The sequence below is a fragment of the Lates calcarifer genome, linkage group LG7_1 (assembly GCF_001640805.2).
Source record: "Lates calcarifer isolate ASB-BC8 linkage group LG7_1, TLL_Latcal_v3, whole genome shotgun sequence".
NCBI lineage: Eukaryota > Metazoa > Chordata > Actinopteri > Centropomidae > Lates > Lates calcarifer.
The window spans coordinates 4,081,158-4,099,917 of record NC_066839.1 but is presented as its reverse complement, the minus strand read 5'-3'; the positions used below and the strand labels follow the sequence as shown (position 1 = coordinate 4,099,917).

At 39.6% G+C, this 18,760-nt stretch overlaps 1 protein-coding gene across 1 annotated transcript in view; it reads left to right on the top strand.

Moving 5' to 3' along the window:
* The window catches only part of man1a1 (mannosidase, alpha, class 1A, member 1), a 129,676-nt gene that overhangs the window by 23,340 nt on the left and 87,576 nt on the right, over window positions 1–18,760 (top strand). The window contains exon 2 of the mRNA XM_018679515.2: window positions 12,299–12,395. Within this exon, the coding sequence (XP_018535031.1) occupies window positions 12,299–12,395 (97 nt within the window). The remainder of the gene's footprint in view (window positions 1–12,298; window positions 12,396–18,760) is intronic.

The window sequence follows — 18,760 nt, the reverse complement described above, 5'->3', positions numbered from 1 at the left end:
CCGAGCAGCAAGAACATGTGAGGAGACGAGGTGGAAAAATGGTTAGGTGGTGAGTTTTGTTCCAAAACAGCATGGGTCAGAAAGCAAGTTTTGTAAGCAGAAATGTCAGGGCCTCTGTGGGCTGTGTCTTTTAAAGATTTCTACCTCCATAAAAAGGAATCATGGCAACAAAAACCTTGTTTTCTGCTTAACTAAGTCAGCACACAGGGGAATAGTACAGAGAATAACAGGTTGATTGCAGCTCACATGTCCTTAAGGGTAATTGCATACATGCATTTATGTTGAATATTAATCTGATAGCAGATTATTGGCGTAGTTACAGATACTGTCTAATATGTACATGTTTTTGGCAGTCAGTGCAGAGCAGTTAAAAGGGAAGGTTTAACTGGTTTAACTATGTCTTATTTTCTTTTACCTTTTTGTGGAAGTCAACGTGGCTTCAGTTCAATGCGCGGTTGATTGCTTGATATGTTTCCCATGCCTTTCACATTTTTTTCCCCTCGGAGGCTTATTGATACACCCAATAAGCCTCCCAACCCATGATTATTCTCGAGATGTAGACCAAGTATAATCAAATACAGTCCTCATAGTATGCAGTCATGGAGGTTTGTACACTCTGTAACCCTAATTGTTGATATTGGTTCTAACAATACAAGAAGAATATTATTTTGGGTGTTTCTTAGACATCAATGAAAAATTGCTCTTCATTAAAACTAGGAATCGAGGTTAGAGCCAGTGGTCCTTCATCATATGTTGATTGTTTAAAGAAACCTGACATATTCTTTGCTTAACTGGTTCAGTATTACATTTGACATTACTGCTGACCATTTTGAGTGTTGAATACCTCAAAATACCTCCCACCTGCCCATCAGCCACTGTTTTCTGATAAGTTCTGTATGATAGATCAGTGAGTAGAGACTATAAACTGTCTGCTTTTAGATTTTGTCCAAGTTACGTAATTGTTGAACAGTTTCAGATCAATCTGCACTCGCAAATGCATTTCCATGTAGTAGAAAACTTTGATGACAGTAATAAAGCCACATTATATTCGCTGCGATGAATTACATAACTCAAGTAATTTTCTGCAAATTGATTTTTGTAGCAGTGTGGAAACTAATGGCAGCCTGGAGGCAAGAAGAGGTGTGTTGGACCAAAATCCAAAATACTACAGCATATTTGAGAAATGGTCATCAGTAATACACACTGTGCGTGATGTGTAGTGTACAAGTAAAACAATACGTCAAAAAAAACTATTCACAGCTAGTTAAACAAATGACTAATTATTTTGCTCTCAGCCACTTGCCACCGACAACACGACCTATATTATATACATATACTGTAGGTCGTCTGTGCAAGCAGCTAATTACGACGCATAGTTACTTTTCGCTAGACGCCCTCTTGTGGCTGTAGCAGTTGTAACTGGATCAGACGAGGAAATCAAGTGACGACATAATTATTTTGTGCCTTTACTTAACCAAACTATGACTGTTCCATAAGTTTAACTGTGTTTCTATCATTATAGCCACCCAGTACGCCTGTTCCCATAGGGGTGCTACCTCAGGAGACGCTTCTATGGGTTGTATCTGAGGTTTTGGACAAGTTACCTATAATGTCAGGGTTGTTGTTATTTGTGGCATGCCTGGCTTTTGTTTGCCTTCTCAGTGTCTCTTCACTTCTGCAAAATGTTTTAGCTGCACCAGCAACAGCAGCTCCACACAGCTCAGAGATTTGCCTCTCGTCATTAAAATGTAGCTCGCTGAGGATATAGCTGCACCTGGGTTACCGGCCGTTGTATTTGTAATTCTAATTATTTGTACCTGGGCTCATTTGCATGCGGCACTTTAGTTAATACTACACACACAGGTGGAACAAAATGCACCCACAATTGCTTTTGTGCTGTGCGTGGAAAAGATTTGTTCTAATGGTGGACAGTTTGCATCGTCAAACACAGGTGTAGTTAATGACACTGATAATGGCTGCATTTCATTTTGGTGTGCCTGGTATTGTGAAGCCTGGCTTACTGGCATTAAACACAACAGAGCTGTCATTAATGTTATTAGCTGCACCTGTGCTTTTTGCAGTATGACCGGCCTAAATGTCTATTAGGAGAAACGTCTGTTCAAAGTGTTAGTTGATCCTGCTCTTCATTCTGAAGCTACCTGCTGCTCCTGAGCTCAAATGATAGACAACTTGCCTTATGTAATTTTACCAGTGCATGTGTCTTTTTCCATATGTTTTCCACATAAGACTTTTTCCAGGCCTTCGAAAAGTGCACCTATGGAAAGTGGTGTAATGTTGCGTAGAGGCTCCCAACGTCTTCTCTAATATAAATGCAGCCCCAGGGTCGAGCGCATTTCAAAATGTCATTTCTGTTTCATGATATATTATATTTATATATATTTTAATGTGTCAAACGTGGCAGCCCCCGTCTTTCCATCCATCTTTAACGTTTTCAATTTCTTTTCTCTGTGTCTGAAATACATAGATAGTAGTATGTGGGTAGTATCACTTGAATGACATAAGACGCTTTATTTTTTGATGCTCGTTCCTGCCAACTTGATCGTAGTGAATGTTTAATGCACTCTTATTTCTTTCCATAAAGCACTGCATGTCTGCACCTGTGCATTTGCTTTTGTGAACCAGTGGCACTGGCTGTCTGGGCTCGGAGATAGGGATGAAAGAGATGCAGTAATATTTATTACAGACAGAGAGAGAGAGGAAGAGAGGGGGTGGATATAAAGGGAGAGATTAAATTCAGGATAGCATAAACACAAGACATGCCTGGTAAACAACCCCAGAGCAGCCCAAATCAACAAATCAAGCTCCATGTGAAAAGGGAGTTATACATGTTTCAGCTGCTTGTTAGCACTTACAGAACTTTATTAATTTTAACTTTTGGTGAAATCAAAGGCACACGTCTCTCTTCTTTTTCTTTGTTGCCTCATCTGTTTCTTTTACTGTTTTGAAAATGGCCCAGATGAGTTGCAGCAGGTTTTTTTGCTCAGTTTTCTCAGTATTATTCCTGCACTTGTAGCTGCAGTGAACTGATTCAAATTAAAGTGTTGTAGCCAAGAAAACTGCTCCATATCACACACGTAGCTGTATCACTTCACAACTTTCTGTTAATTCTCGTCTCTTTCTGAGCAGCTGATTTGTCATTATTGTAAAAAACACTGCAGCTCCACAGTGAAACTGGTACAGGTGAAGAACCTGTAGCTACAATGGCAGCTGCTTAGATAAATATTAAACCGAAATTTTCTTTTAAAACATATTTTTGCTTCTCAACTGTAATCTAGTAGTGAGTTAACTTATTGCCGTTTGATGCAGTCCTATGATTAGCTCTTGCAAACACGTCCTGCACGGTGGTCGTAAAAAAAAAAAAAACCATCTGTGCAGTTATCAGAGATGAACAGGAAGTCACAAGTTTAACTGCTGAGGATGAAACGAACAGCAAAGGAAATGGTAAATGATTTCTCAGTAAACTCACGTCTCTGCACGTATATTATGTGTGAATGATAGCTGTCAGCTGCCTGGCCTCTGCTTATGTTTCCTGTGATTTAAAGCTTAATTAAACAGCAAACTTTGATAAGATAATAACTATTAATAGTAGTTTTATGCGCATGGAAAGCAAGAGGGATTTTGTACTTGGTCATGATGATGCATTTGTTCATAAAATACTAAAGGAGAAATACCTCACAGTGTCCTTACAGCTTTCATTCCATTGTGACTTTTAGAACAAAAATTCGAAAGTGCTTTCCAGTGCACTTCAAAATAAAATCAATTAGTTGAAATTTCATGGAATTTTCTTTTTTTCATGCTCAGGAAACTGATTCAACTTCAAAGTGATAATTCAAAAGTTTTCTCGAACTTTGCTGAAAGCTTGGAGTGGAAAATCATGAGTGGCCTGCTGAGCCCTTTCCATTAACGTCACAGGCCAAAATAATGAATTTCTCTTCTTTCCTTTTTCTTTTGTGGTTTGTTTACTATTTGGTTTTGCTTTTCTCCATCCTTTTCTACTGTTAATCTTTATTTATTGAACTGGACTTTTTAAATTGTTTCAGTTTCAGTCCAGTCCAGTATTTTTTTAACTTAATTTCTTCTGGTTATTATGTGGAGCAGTTTTTTTTTTCTGCCTTCTGTCCATCTCCTCTCATGTAGTGACCCAGAGTTTTTGTCTCACTGTCTCATCCTGTCTCTGTTTTTATCTCCCTCTCATTGAAATGGCAGAGAGCGACACAGTCAAGCATCTGTACTTCACCACACACTCACAGGGGATGCTTCTTTGGCAGCCAGATGTGTGTGTGTGTGTGTGTGGGGGGTGCACATGCCAGTTGGCTGTCTGTTGTTCTTATCCGCCCAACAACCATATTGTCACCTAACTGCCCTCCCTCCCTCCCTCTCTCTCCCCCTCCCTTCCTGTCTCAGCCTATCTTTCTGTCTTCTCACATGCACACACACACACCTTTGTTACAAGGGCGTTAGTCACACGTGTTTCTACAGAGACAGATCATCAGAGGAGTCAGTTTCAGCTTCGCTTCTACCACAGCAGCCCCCTGTGGGAACACGCACACACCTTGTTTTCCCTCTCCTGTTTTACACGCATTCCCTCAGTTACAGATTACTTGAGACACCCTGAAGCAAACAGGGTCATTAACCCCTGGATCTTTGCACAGCAGTTAATGATTTGCCATCATCACTCAGTGTGGAACAGCAGTGAAGTACACACACTGGATCGATGCCAGGTTTTCATTTTGGGGACATTAAAAGGAGGCCTCAGTGGACTTGTGTACCTCTGCTCATCTGTACCACTTGGTTAGGCCTTATTGTTGTACTGTTAACACATATTTAACTTTATGTGAGTGAATCGCTATTTGTCATGCTGCCCAGTAAGCATCTGCTCGGTTTGGAAAGGGCTCCCCTCTTGTATTTTAAACATGCCCAGTTTTTCCATTAAAGATTTGTTTTGTAGAAAATGTATCGTGTAGTTCCTAAATGCAACCTCTTGACTGTACTTTGTTATTTTGACAATATGTTGAAGAACTATATTTTAAAGAGTATGGTCTAGACCTGCTCTTTATGAAAAGTGCCTTGAGATGACTTTTGTTGTGATTTGGCGCTATATAAATAAAACTGAATTGAATTGAATGTTATTATTGTCTTAAAGATGCTAAATATTGAAGTTGTTTAAATGCAGTAAAATGTAAAAATTGTGTTTTGATGATGGTGGAGTAGAGCACTTTTAAAAGCCAGTCCAAAATCTCCCCTAGTTGTTGAGTTAGGTTGAGATCTGAGCCTGTATCTATCAAGCTAAAAGTAGAATAAACTGTATTTATCAAATTTCTTCCAAATTTACACTTGATAAGATGCTACACAACTTTGTTGTTTTTTAAAATTGCCCTTATTACCTGATGAACTCCCTCCACCAGCAGCAGCATTTTACCATGCTCCAGTTTTGTTTCCAATTTCAGGCAGTTTCCTATTTTTAATTCTCATTTATATGTTAATACAGAAATATTGTTTGATTGTTGTCAGCAATTTAGTGTTGCACTTACATAACATTGTTGTACAGTTAAAAAAGAGAGTCAGAATCAATGCAGCAGAACCAGAGACCTCTCAACCACAGAGGGTTCAGATGGAGATTTGTGTGTGCTATGCTAGTAGCAGCTAATGTAGCCTTGAATCACACGCATCTTTTCCCTCTGGAGCCGCAACAGACTTCACACTTTTTTTCACATGTGCAGTAGCACTTCTCAAGACCTGTAATCATACTTTGATGTATTTGATGTTTGAGTTCAACTTTACTGACACGTGTAAATTTCTAATGGAGATATTTAAGATTTTTAACTTAACCTTAAGTTACTTTTACATTTATCTCACTTTTAGCACTTCTTACGTCTAAGTTGGTTCTTCAGGACATTCATGAGTGTGGCCAGAGCATTCGATTCACATTATTTTCATACTCAAACGTGCATCTGCATTTGTTATGTTATTTGTTGGGCCTTTTCCTCTCTCCCTCTTTCTCTCATAAACAAGTGACCTAGTCAAAGCATATAAATCAGACACTGACCCGTCTGAAAGCCACCTGACCAGAGAATAGCTCATCTTGTCAGCATCTCCAGGCTCAAGTGCTCCTTTGTTAGTTTTTATGAGTGTGAAGTAGAGAATGAGCAATGACAGAGTTGCGAGGTCTGTCGACCTTGGTTCCATTTTAGTAAGAATAGTCAGTAGTGAGACAGTAGCATGTTTTTAGTGATTGGAGCAAAGGTTTCTGACTTGCACATTAAAATTCAGTTTTTCTGTTTTAATGTTCACATTCTCTTTTAAAAAACTGAAAATCTGCATTATTCATCATAAAACATGAGCAGTGGCCTTCATTTTTACACTGGGTGAATCCTCTATGGTTTGTGCCTGTGTGTTATCCTGCTGCTATGTGCTAGCATGCCATAACACAGTTTCTCCTCCATTAGCTTTCCTGCTGACAGGAAACAGTTGTAGAGAGGGGAGGACAAGATTCTGGCTGTGTGTATATGTATGTGTGCACTGAGGATGTGTACATGTGCTTGTATGTCATCAGTGAACACAACATAGTTATTAGTTTACTGGCTGAGGCAGATCAATAGGCTGAGAGGAGAGGTGGAGCAGGGAGGACAACAGAGAATGGGAATAAATTGAAGAGTGAGGAAGGAGGAGGTGATTCTTCAGTCAGGGCGATTGTCAACACTTCTCATGCAGCCTTTCTGTAGAACATAATCTCATCCCTGGCCATGTGTGTGTGTGTGTGTGTGTACATACTCTTGAGACAAGAGCAGGTGTGTATGTACTTAAGGTCTTCCTGTTAGATTGGACTTGATGCTGGTGCCCTAGAAAACCATTGCACCTTAAACACAGAGCCAATTAGCACGGGGCTATTCTATGTCTGAAATAGCTTCAGCCACCAGATCCTAATAACAGCGGTCAGCCCAGAAAATCCAGAGCAGTTAATCCAATTACAGCCAACACATCGGGATCCTGAGCATTAAATCCAATAAAAGTTAATGCACAGGAATCTTTAGTTTTGTGAGCCACACTTACAATTACACACTGAATTAGAGAACAGCACATCTTACCCAGTAATTGTCATATTGCACTATTTGTCAAAATAGAATTCTAATGACAGTTAATGAAATCCTGGCTTGGCACCACTGCTCCAATCTGCCACCCAGGTCTCAGATTTTATCAAGAAAGTTGAGTTGCAGTATATTAGCTGACACAGGCTAATGAAGATAGCATAGCTTTGCTGGCTTGCTAACATGCCGTAGCTAGCTATATAAGCAAACATATTAGCTTCTAATAAAGTCCTGTTCCTGTCCTGTTCCACCTGTTTATCCTTATGTCTCTTCTATGTATCAGAATACTACTAAACATTAGAAAGTCAACATGGGAGGCGGACTGTAACAACAAGCCAGCATATTGTAAGCTAGGTCGACTACTTAGCCTGTTATCCTCTGTCTGCTAAAAGGATGACACACTGGGCTGGGCGAGGGGCCACAGTCTGTCTTGACTTAAGTAAACACATCATCTTCTTGGTTTCCTGGGAAGTGTCCATTATATAACAGAGGTGGTTCTGTTACCCCTCACAAAAAATACTGTCAACTCAGTGAAGGGAACTCTTATTTGCTCCACAAAATGGTGTATTGTTTTCCTACATCAGGGCACCTAGTCGTATGTTGCTGCTTATTTAACCAGCCACCACTGTTAACATAAACATCACATATTTGCAGTAATAACATGATTAATTGCTGGATGGTGTTACCTCACTGTTGTGGCTAGTGATCCTCTCCTCACAGAAAGCAACAAACAAAAAAAGCAGCAAACTCAGAACACAGAATGATGGAGTGAGAATGCTAATGGATGATACATATGCTGTACAGTGAGTAATGGGCTCTCTGCTAACTCTGGATACAATATACTCACCGAAATAATAATGTTAATGGTTTTAATATCGGATATTGGATTTTATACAATTTCAAATGACAGCATTTTCAGATATCCAGTGCTAATTTGTTTGCTGTGTAAATTCTGAAGAGCGTTTTCTGTCATGTTGACTACAACCTCCTTGGACAGATCTTGGATCAGCTCTAGTCCTCCTCATGTATTGCAGTGCAGCGTGTGAAGTGGAACAAGAGTATTTGAGTAGATCTCTTAATGTGACATGCATATAGGAGCGGTAATTAGCAGGCTCACTAGCTTTAATTAGTGGGTTTAAATGGAGGAAAGCTATCGCTAGCTGTCCTTTTGATGTGTGTGGGAGATGCTATGCAAATGAGGTAGCTTTTGTTCTGTGTTTGTGTGTGTGCGTGTATGTATGTGTGTTTAAACGAAGGGCACATGTGAGGATGCAGCAGCATTTTTGATCTCGGGCGATGTCTACCTGTCAGAGAAGGTTAAACCAATACTGAACCTGTAGAAGGTTAAAATAAAACCCTCAATATATGTATGTAACGTGTTTAAGCAAGTGTGTGTTGGCTTTACACAACAAGAAGAGATGCAGATAGAGCACAGGGAATGAGAGCTAACTCTGTCTCTTCACCATAGTATGGTGCATTCACATATGCAGTGCAATCTAATAACCGTTTCTCTGTAAAATGCACAAAATCAAGAGTCCTACTGAAGACCGTCTTTGATTGAGTCAAGCTCTCAATCATCAATTAGAGAATAAGCTCTTGAGAACATCACAGCAATACACAGATATTCACTCTTCTTGTCAAGTGTTCACAGTTGTTACTGAGCACTTGTGCAGCCCTATGTGGGCGTACATGTGCCATATATATCATCTTATTATCACAGGACTGTACAATGTCAGTCAAAACTCTGTAGTGAAGTGTACAAAAATAGGACATTATTTGCACTGTACTGTTATATATTCACTTTCGCTTGCAGATGCCTCTTGGGGGTTGTTGATGCAAACAACAACTTCAGGTTGTGAGAATGAAAATACCATCAATGTGAGGAGCCGATCAACAGAAAATTAACCATCAGCATTAACTTTGGTTATTGTTATAGTCATTTATCAAGCAAAAATGGCTGACATGTTCAGGTTCCTCCGTCTTACATTTGAGAATTTGCTGTTTTTCTGTATTTTCATATAATTGCTGATAGAGCGAAAAAAAAAAAACAAGGAATTTTAAGATGTCACCTTGTGGGCTGTGAACTTTTAATGAGCAATTTTCTCAATTTTCTATTATTTTATCAACTAAGCAAAGAATTAACCAACAGTAATAAAATGAATGGTTAGTGGAGCAGATACAATTAATTGAGAAACTTTTTTGCTAATCAATTTAATGGTTAAAGTAATTTTTTACACTAAAAATTTCAGAACTTCCCTGGCTTTCATCCCTCCCTTGTTTTCTCAGTCTCCTACAATAATATGCAGAATGTTTTTTAGTATTAAGCTGTTGGTTGGACAAAAAAGACTTTAAAACACTGTCCTGAACATTACTCACAATATTCTGACATATTTAGACCAAACTAGTAATTGATTAATTGAGATGATAATGCGCAGATTAATAGATAGTAAAAATAATTGTCAGTTGCAGCCCTACTTACACTGCCATTATTCATTTTGGAGCTAATGAGCCTTATGCAGCTTCGTGTGGACAGGCCTGTCTGAGTTTTTCTACAGCCTCCACTGAATGTGATTTTTATGGTGTTAGTTGTAATACAGTGGAGCTTTTCACTTTGTAAGGTATCAAAGACTCATTTATATTTCATACAACCCCACTTAAGCTTGTCTTGCTCTAACTGTTGTATGTGCAATGGCTGTGAGACAGGTGGGGTGGTGTAGCAGTACTGAAAACCAGATTTCCAGGCTGGTTTCCTGCTTCACTGCCCTCACTTAACAGCACGCTCGTTGATTGACTGGCTTACTGTACTGACTTTGGTTTCTGGGGCAACTGGTCACACTGACTGAGAGACTCGTTGGCCTGCTGATTTTCTGCCCGCTGTGGTCATTTGTACCCATCTTTCAAATTATCACAGTTAATTGTTGTTATTCTTGGTGAGTGTCTGTCCTCGAGTGAGCTAACTAACAGTGAGTCAGCACTGTAACTGTGTCACTCAGCACTGCTGGTTGTAGCTGCACACACACACACACACACATATGCAAAGTAGTACACACATGCATATGTGCTTGCAACAGGATATGGGTGCTGAGAGAAGGTGTATTGTACAGTAATATGATCCCCTGGGAGACATTGTGCAGGCTGCGTGTCAGCTTCACTATCACTTCGCTGAATGCTTATGACTGTGGTGCACTATATTCAGGTTTACAAAGCTGGCATTGTGGTGCATGTGGCAGGTAGTCACATGTAGGTTACAACATAGTGCCAGGAGGAGCCTATATGTGACAAGAGCACACTATCATTGAAGTGTGTGAACAGATTTTCCGTCTGAAGGTGGAGGATAAAGGGTTTTAGAGCGTCTAATCCAGAGGCAGGTTTTAGAAAGCTCTGGGACGATGCTATATAACCTGGATTAACAGGACAAACACACACGGGGCTGGAGGAGGAGCCACATCTGACACTGAAACGAGTGTCTGGGTGTTAGATTGAAACTAGTCTTCACGCTGCTAAAGAGCCTCCAGCCAACACCAGATTAAAATAAGATGAAACTTGAGTCGCTCCTGCTGGGGAACTGGGTGGATAATGGGACTCAACAGAGATAAATGTGCCTTTTCACAGGCAACTGAGTGATGTTTGGGTTTTGTTTTTGAGCAAGGATGAACCGATCAATCTGCCACAGATCATAATTGGCTGACAGACATTTTGAATAGGTCATTTCCCACCTGATTTTACAGAATAACATCAATAAAGAAACATCTACTCCTCTGAATGATTCAGTCCTTGCACCTGTCGGACTAAGTTGTGTTGAATTTAATGATTTTTTCTAGCAACTGGGATAAAAAGAAGAAACTGATTAATTTGAGTTAACAACTGTTCTGTTCAAAGATGTCTGTTAAACATGTCACCTCTCGTACTACATGTTGCTTTCAAACACTTTGACAGAAGTTCTACTTGTGTTATTTATTGTGTGATGTATTGATTTCAGCTTGGTGTTCAGACCTGTCCAAACACACCACTCATTAGTTTTAAGGCCCCAGGCTTAACCCTCTCCTTTTGTGATTGGATGTGAGACGTTGTTAGCAGGGGACAGATAAAGTAGTGAGAAAATGTAATTTCACATCTTCCAAAGAGGTATTGAGCAAGAGTGTCAGCTCAGTCTGCTCCAATTCTCTGTTTTCATTTGTAGCTGCATTGTGAGATATGGTACGAGCTGCATCATTAAACCTGTGGATGATACAGCAGTGATAGGAGAATAAAGAACTGAGTACAGCACTGATTTAAATGCCATTAAGTCGAGATAAACTGTTGTTAAGTTTGAGGTGAACGTGTGAGGAATACTGATAGACTGAATGGTTTGTCTCACATTGTTAGAGGCCAAAATATCCAGCCACCTCAGATGGTCACTCACTGTGACTGTGCAGCCAGAGCCAAAGCAACATGATTCAGCAGCTGAACTTTTTCCATCTGTGTAAGTGTTACGTAACCACAAAGACCGACAGATCCACCACTGAGGGGAGTCTTTCTTGAAACATAGATGTAACTTTCAGATCATGTGGTGTGATGTCTTTGGTGATTTTACCAAAGGAAACTCATCAGCCAGATTTCTCACCAGTGGGAGAAATTACAGTCTCACATGGCTGTAGTTGCTAAATCAAGGCTGGACTGAAGGAAACAAATTCAGACCCAGACAAGTAAATTGCTACTATCAACTATTTTGATGATTGATTACTTGGTTAACAAATTTATTAAATAAAAATGCCAAATGTTGTCTGGTTGCAGCTTTGCAAATGGGTCTCAAACTGTTGCTTGAATTAAACAAGACATTTGAATCTTGTCTTGCCTCTGTTTGGGCCCTGGAAAAATATAATCAGCTTTTTTTTTCCCTTGACATTTCAGGGAGCAAATTATTCATCGATCGAGGGGAAAAAAGACAGATTTATCGATAGAAAATATCATCAGTTGCAGCTCTAGATTTTTTTCTGCTTGTGTATTTATTTAAAAAATGATACTCAGTTCCTGGTGTTAGCCTCAAAAATCCACCATCACACAGGCTATAAACAAAACCACAACGTTATAATGACTTAATTCTGAGTTAATTGTCCTCCGCTTTAACTCTCTTTATTTCTCATCCCTCTCCCCCTTTCCTCCCCCCTCCTCCTCCTCCTCCTCCTCCTCCTCCTCTGCTTACTCCCTGTCAGATGATGAAGCATGCGTGGGACAGCTACAGGCGCTACGCCTGGGGTTCCAATGAGCTCAGGCCCGTCTCCAAGCAAGGCCACTCCAGCAATCTATTTGGTGAGTGAGAGACCATGCACACACACACACACACACACACACACACACACGATTGATCTCTTGTCCCTGCCACCAGCAGCCTTGGCCTTTAGATTAGCAGCCAAATTGGCCGTCAGTTAGAGTCATCCATCTATGGATGCTTCTAAATGTCAGCGTTATCATATATATTTATATTCTGGTTGTGCTACTTGCCAGTTGTTGGTGTCTGTGCTGTTAATGAGTGTGGTGACGTGGAGCATCTTGCTCTGTCTTCTTCTTCTTCTTCTTCTCCGTCTTTCTTTTCTGAAAACCTAACTTCTCTGCCTCTCGCGCTGCTGGATGTCTGCAGGGTCTCATTAATAAATATTACGTCCACATATGCTCGCACATGCTTTGTTTATGATTTAAACCAGTGCGAGTTTTCTTATCCTCACAGCTGCATGTTACTCTTCATGTTGTGTTTCGTTGGCTGAGATTGTGGGTTTAAAAGCTGGACTTAGAGAAACGCTGCTAAAGAAAACATGAAGCTAAAAGCAGAGGATCACACAGATCTGCCATCACAGCACATGTGCCTATGGCAGAGGATCAATGCAACTCATTAAAACCGTAATACCATGATCACATTTAATCTGCAGTGTGTTTGGTTTTCTCCTAATTGTGTGAAGAGATAAAGAGAGCAGTGACTTGAAAGCATGGAGACAGAACTGCTGATGGTTTTGACTGGTTAATATTTAAAAAGCAGTCCTGAAAGTGATATTTCTGAATTAGATTTAAGGACTTGTCATTCCTGAATGCACAGAAGCACAGGAGACGACCTCATAAACAACAGTCTAATAAAATAATGTTTAATCTGCATTGAGAGTGTATTATTGGGATGTACATGATGTTTCTGCAGGTGTTTTTATGTGTACACATAATGAATACTTATTTATTCTGACTGATTGGATTAATAAGAGTGGGAATTGGATTTTTAATTTGTTCAGATCTCTCTCTTTCTCTTCTTGACCTAATTAAATTCCTTCAGCTTAGCGATGAGGGCTTTGTGTGTGTGTGTGTGTGTGTATCTATCAGGACGTGGTGTATATGACAGTTTAGCATAGTGCTGTTGCAGTAGATAAGATGGCATTCATGTGTGAAAGAGGTAGCTGTGCCTCCACTGCTGATAAGACTACTCTCTTGACACCAAAGTAAAGCTCACATACTTGGTCTGGTTTGAAGTTTTTCTCAGTGTTTGTTGTTGTTTCTTTCGTCACCCTCCTGTGTAAAGGTGCACGTCTGAGTCACTGAAGGCAGTGGATATTTTATTTTTTCCTCCTCTGTAGGAAATCTAATTTCAAGTAAACTTCTCTGTAATTAAGAAAAGAATGTGACATGAATGTGTCAACAGAGTCAACAGAGTGGGGGGAAACAGAAACATGGTGTTTAAATGGTATTTAAAGTGATTGATTATTTTTGGCTTAGGGGCTGTAAACATAACGCTGACAGACTGTCACCCAATTAAGTAGTTATAGCTGACATGTCAGTAAACAGTTGTCTCTTTACACATCTAGCAGACGCATGTTTCTGGCCCCAGCTATACATTGTGACGTCAGTAGTCACCCGTCTGTTTAATATCTGGTCCAACTGATTCAGACATTTGCATTCACACACGTTGCTCTGTTGGGTAATGTATGTAACGCAGATACAAGCTAATATGATTAGGTAGCTGAAGTTGACCTTACAAGTTTGCGATTGGCTCTGGTTATTACTGATAGTTTCCCCCTTGATAGTGGTGTTTAATTCCATGTGTTATTCATAGAGAGACGTTTTGACTGAGTTTTCTGTCTGATAATAGCAGCCTCACATTATCCTTTAATGCAGTTTTACCTTGAATCTTCACTCCATCAAAAGGCAAAGAGCTGAATTCATAATGTAGAGTTATTCTCTTAAGATCACATCTCAGAAGCCTTTCTGTATCTTACATCAGTGGTAGAACAGCGTTTGCATTATTTGTGTCAAGGCAGTGTCGTTGTTGATTCTGAGAGTCGACTCATACATTTCTGTAACATTTTGCCATCAAATTACAGAAGTGACAGGATGGCAGCACTTTGAACGTACATATGGAGGATGTTGACTTGATTCAGATGTGTCTTGCTCAATTTAAACAGTAAGGTGATGCTTTTGTCTGTCAGAGTTTTCTTTGAGAGACTTTTTCAAGCTTAACTTGTTAAAAATTGATTTCCTACGGCTCACAACATTCAAAACAATTCAAACGGAAATAATGGGATGTGTCAAATGTACACAAAAGCCCTGATAGTTTTGAGTTGACATTTTCATAGTAGTGCCTTCGTCGAAAAACATAACTTCAGTCTTTGGCCTGGAAACCTCATGGGAAAAATGCAGAAACCCGCGCTAAGTCTATTTCATTACACAGTGTGGAAGATTTACAGACTCATTTTTAACGATTGCCTTCTTATGTTTAATGAGGAAATTCAATCAGCTTTGTGTAAATTCCATCCACTGTTTCATTACCGGAATTTATCATACGTAAATGTAGGAAGAGCGAGGAAAGCAGCTGAGTGAATACTAATTGTGAGATTAGCCCGTTCAACTCCCTGTGTTAGTCTGTCTCTCTGTTTCCCTCCCGCACTATCCATCCCTCATGTCTGTGCCATTGAAAAGTAAACAGGTTATAGTTGACTGCTCCAGCAGACCCACTTCCATCAGTAAATAAGACAGCCTGGCCTCAGGGCCTTGTCACAACGGTTTCCAACTCCTATAGAACATGATGTATGACGATAATATGGGCCTGACCTGGAATATTATGCAATGCAGCCACTTCCCATACCTTAGGCTGTTTTCCCTGACATACACTGATTCAAAGTATCCAGGAGCATTAAAAATTGAAAAACCTCCGCTATCCGTTTTCCTAACTGTCCAAATAATCAACAGAAGAAATGTAAGAGATAAATAGTAATAGATCTGTTATCAATTATATATTCTAAGTCCAGTATTTTTCTTACTCTATAGCAGCAAAAGCCTAGTTGAAAAGTTTGTTTTCTTACATAAGGAGAGGAATAAGAGTGAAGTTACCAGCTACCAGTTTTAATTTTCTGCTCTTCCACACTTTGGCCTGGAAAATATTAATGCACATTCTCAACTGCAACAATTTCTCAGACTGATAAATTGATAATTTTTAATAAATATTGAATTCAGTATTCTTACATTTACAGGAGGATTTGGCAGCTCCCTCTCTGTTCTAACATAAAATACAAAAATATGCAACACTCCTTTCTCAGCAGAGGTCTAAGCCACCCAGATGTCAATGCGTCTTAGTTTATAGGCACTGTAGCTACCTCAGCAGTAACTGCAGTTTTTATATTGTGGATAGAAGATGCTGTTTTGTGTTCAGACTGTGAAACCTGTTGAGCTAGCATGGACTGTAGGAATAAAAATGAGTTGACGTAACTTAACGGAATATATGTAACATGCTCTGTGAAGCTGAACGTCTGCTATTCAATCAGGAGAAAAGGGAAGGGACCTTAAGGTTAATGTTTTATTTCACAGTTGTCTGAATTTGTATGCTAGCAGAGGTAGGGTTTTTGTTACCAGTGAAGTGATCCACCTACACTATAAAATACTGCAGTGAAAACCCTGACAACTAATAACTTGACAACTTGAGAACAAATGTTCATGTTAAGAACAGGACAACAGTTCAGAAAATGTTAAAACATCTGTTTTAAATACATGTGAGATTGATCTGTTGTTTCCAGCAACATTTCCCCTGACTAAACTCAGGGATGGATTTGTACACAGTCTCATTAAGCCTGTACAGCCCATATCTGTTCTCTGCAGAGCTGCTGAAGGAAAGAAGACTGCAGATGGGATGGATGTACTTTGGGGGAGGTTAAATCTCTCCCCTCCATGGTCATTCCCTGAAGGAGAACGTCTCCCTGGTCTCAGACGCCAGCTGTGCTGTCAGCTGTTCGCTGCACCAATTCAGAGCGTTTTTAATGTACTGTAATGTTTACCATAGTTTTTGGTATGTAGTAAAATTCTGACATTTCCCAGCTGCTCAACACTTGAAGACATTTGCTGCTCAGCTCCAGGTTTTAAATGACCAACACTAACAGAAAAGGAGGTCTGGATTTGGACTCTGGTTTAGTCACTCCACTTTGTTTCCTACTTTTTTATTGATCAAGCTAATGATTAATGACCTTGATTAGGTGATTAATCACTTGTGTATGAAAGCCTGGTGTCTTCACATTTCTTGTTTCGTCATCGTACTCGAAGAAAAGCAGCAAATCCAAACATTTCAGCAGCAGGAACCAGCTAATGTTTGGTATTTTTGCTTGAAAAATGACATGATAAATCAATCAATCATTGTTTCAGCTTGTCTTGTCATCCTCTCTCTTTTCTACCTTCCCTTCATTCATCGCAGATATAATATCCAGAAAACCTATATCGACGCACTGAAACACTCAGGATTGTTGAGGAAAAAGCTGAATTCTTTTCTCCAGGGTGGGAATTCACCAGTAGCCATATATCTTTCCAAAAATGTTGGCAGGCAACAATGTTTATTTCTCAACCAACGACTCTGGCAGACAACCAACCATAATTTGGATATGCCTTATCAAACAATATTACAAAATTTGTTTTCTTAACCCAAACACTTGACTAAGAAGGAGCCAGGGATAATGAGAAGGATGCAGTCTGCTCTGGATCCTGTATTAGCATTGACCAATACAGTCAGTGTCCATATGTTTCCTGTTAATGTAAGCAGTTATACTCGAAAGTCTTTTTCTATTTAAATGAAGTGTGGGAAAGTGTATAGGTCTTCCACAAATACTTGAAAAGGTCAAGGCGCTGATTAAGTGAATGTGTAATGTGTAACTCACTTGCAGTAGTAAATGAGTGCATACAAACACAGATGGTAAGAGACGGGGTTGTCCTTAGAAATAGCATCCATTGCTCCATAATAGCTTGCTGATCAGAGGTCAGTGCAGAGAAGCAGCACTGGTTGAAAGTAACTACAATAAGCAGTTCAGTGATGTGAGATTCTTATAACCACAACTGGTCCTTGAAGTGGCTCGACTGCAGCAGCAGAGGCTACAGGGTGATTTTTGTTGTTGGTTTATTGTTGAAATTACCTAATTTTCCCATTAGCATGATAAGCTTAAAGGCCCTGAAAACATATGTTCTCAGTTAGTTTTTATTAGTAAACGACAGGGTCCCAAATAAACACATTTTTTTCTAGCCAGAGTTTGAACAAAGTTTGTTTATTTCATGACAGATTTCAGTGTATGTGTTTTTTCCTTCTCGCTTTTCTCACTGGTTTGAGGTGGGCAGGGCTCATTTGGAAAAATGTGATGCTACCAAACAGTTCACAGCAACACATAAATCAAAACATGATGACAGTTGTGTGGTTGTTTGGTTATGTTGCCAGACCATTGTAAATCAAATGTTACCAAATCTTACCCCCACGGGCTTTCAGAAGCAGAGTAGCTGAGTGTTTGAGAGTTTAACTTGTTAGAGAGACGTTTTGGCACTTTGTTGATTTTTTTCTTGTTTTGTTTTTGAATATTTTCAGAGAAACACGTGAGTTTCATGTATCTATACCATTAAGTAATAGCTCTGTAGAGAAACTGACAAAATAATGTGAAAAATGATTCTTAGTATAGCGTGAGTATTGTTAACCACTGTAAGTAACTGCAGCAAGTCTTGGTTGTAAATAAAAACATTCAGTAACTAACATATTGTACACAAATTTGAGATGAAGGGCTCTGCTCTGTCTATCTGAAGGGCAGACTGACTGACTGCTGTTTGATCCTTGTGTCTAAACTCTGGCAGCAGCTTTTCGTTGTGGTGCAACAATTTCAGTCACAAACAATATTTCATCCAGAACGCTCAGCATTCAGCCTCTCGTCAGCGCGGCTCTATAAACACAGTTTGTGCAGCTCACGTATGACCTGCCTACTTATGTAGAGGCTGAGTGGTTGTGGCATTTTGGATTCAATGTCGATAATACTGCACAGAGTTGACTGATTAATTTAATAACCGTGTGCAGTGTCTGCTGTCTCAGTAACTGTAGTGTTGCTCAGTGGCAGGACATTAAACCAAACTGATGATTGGACTCGTCCTCAGCTGCTTTTTCCTGTTGGTTCTAGTTACGGTTTGAGCAGTGCAGGGTTTTAAATAACAATATTAGTATTTTGTAAGGCAACACTTTATCAGCTACAATAAAACAAGCTTCCTGTCCCTCGAGATTCTGCCGATTCACCATGTTTGCTAAAATTAAATACCGCTAGAGGCGACGATGGCATCCATCTCTCCTCCTGTCGTTTCCACTTCCTCTCTCCATCTTTCAGCGCTCAACTCTATAACCAGCATATTGCTATCGAGACTCA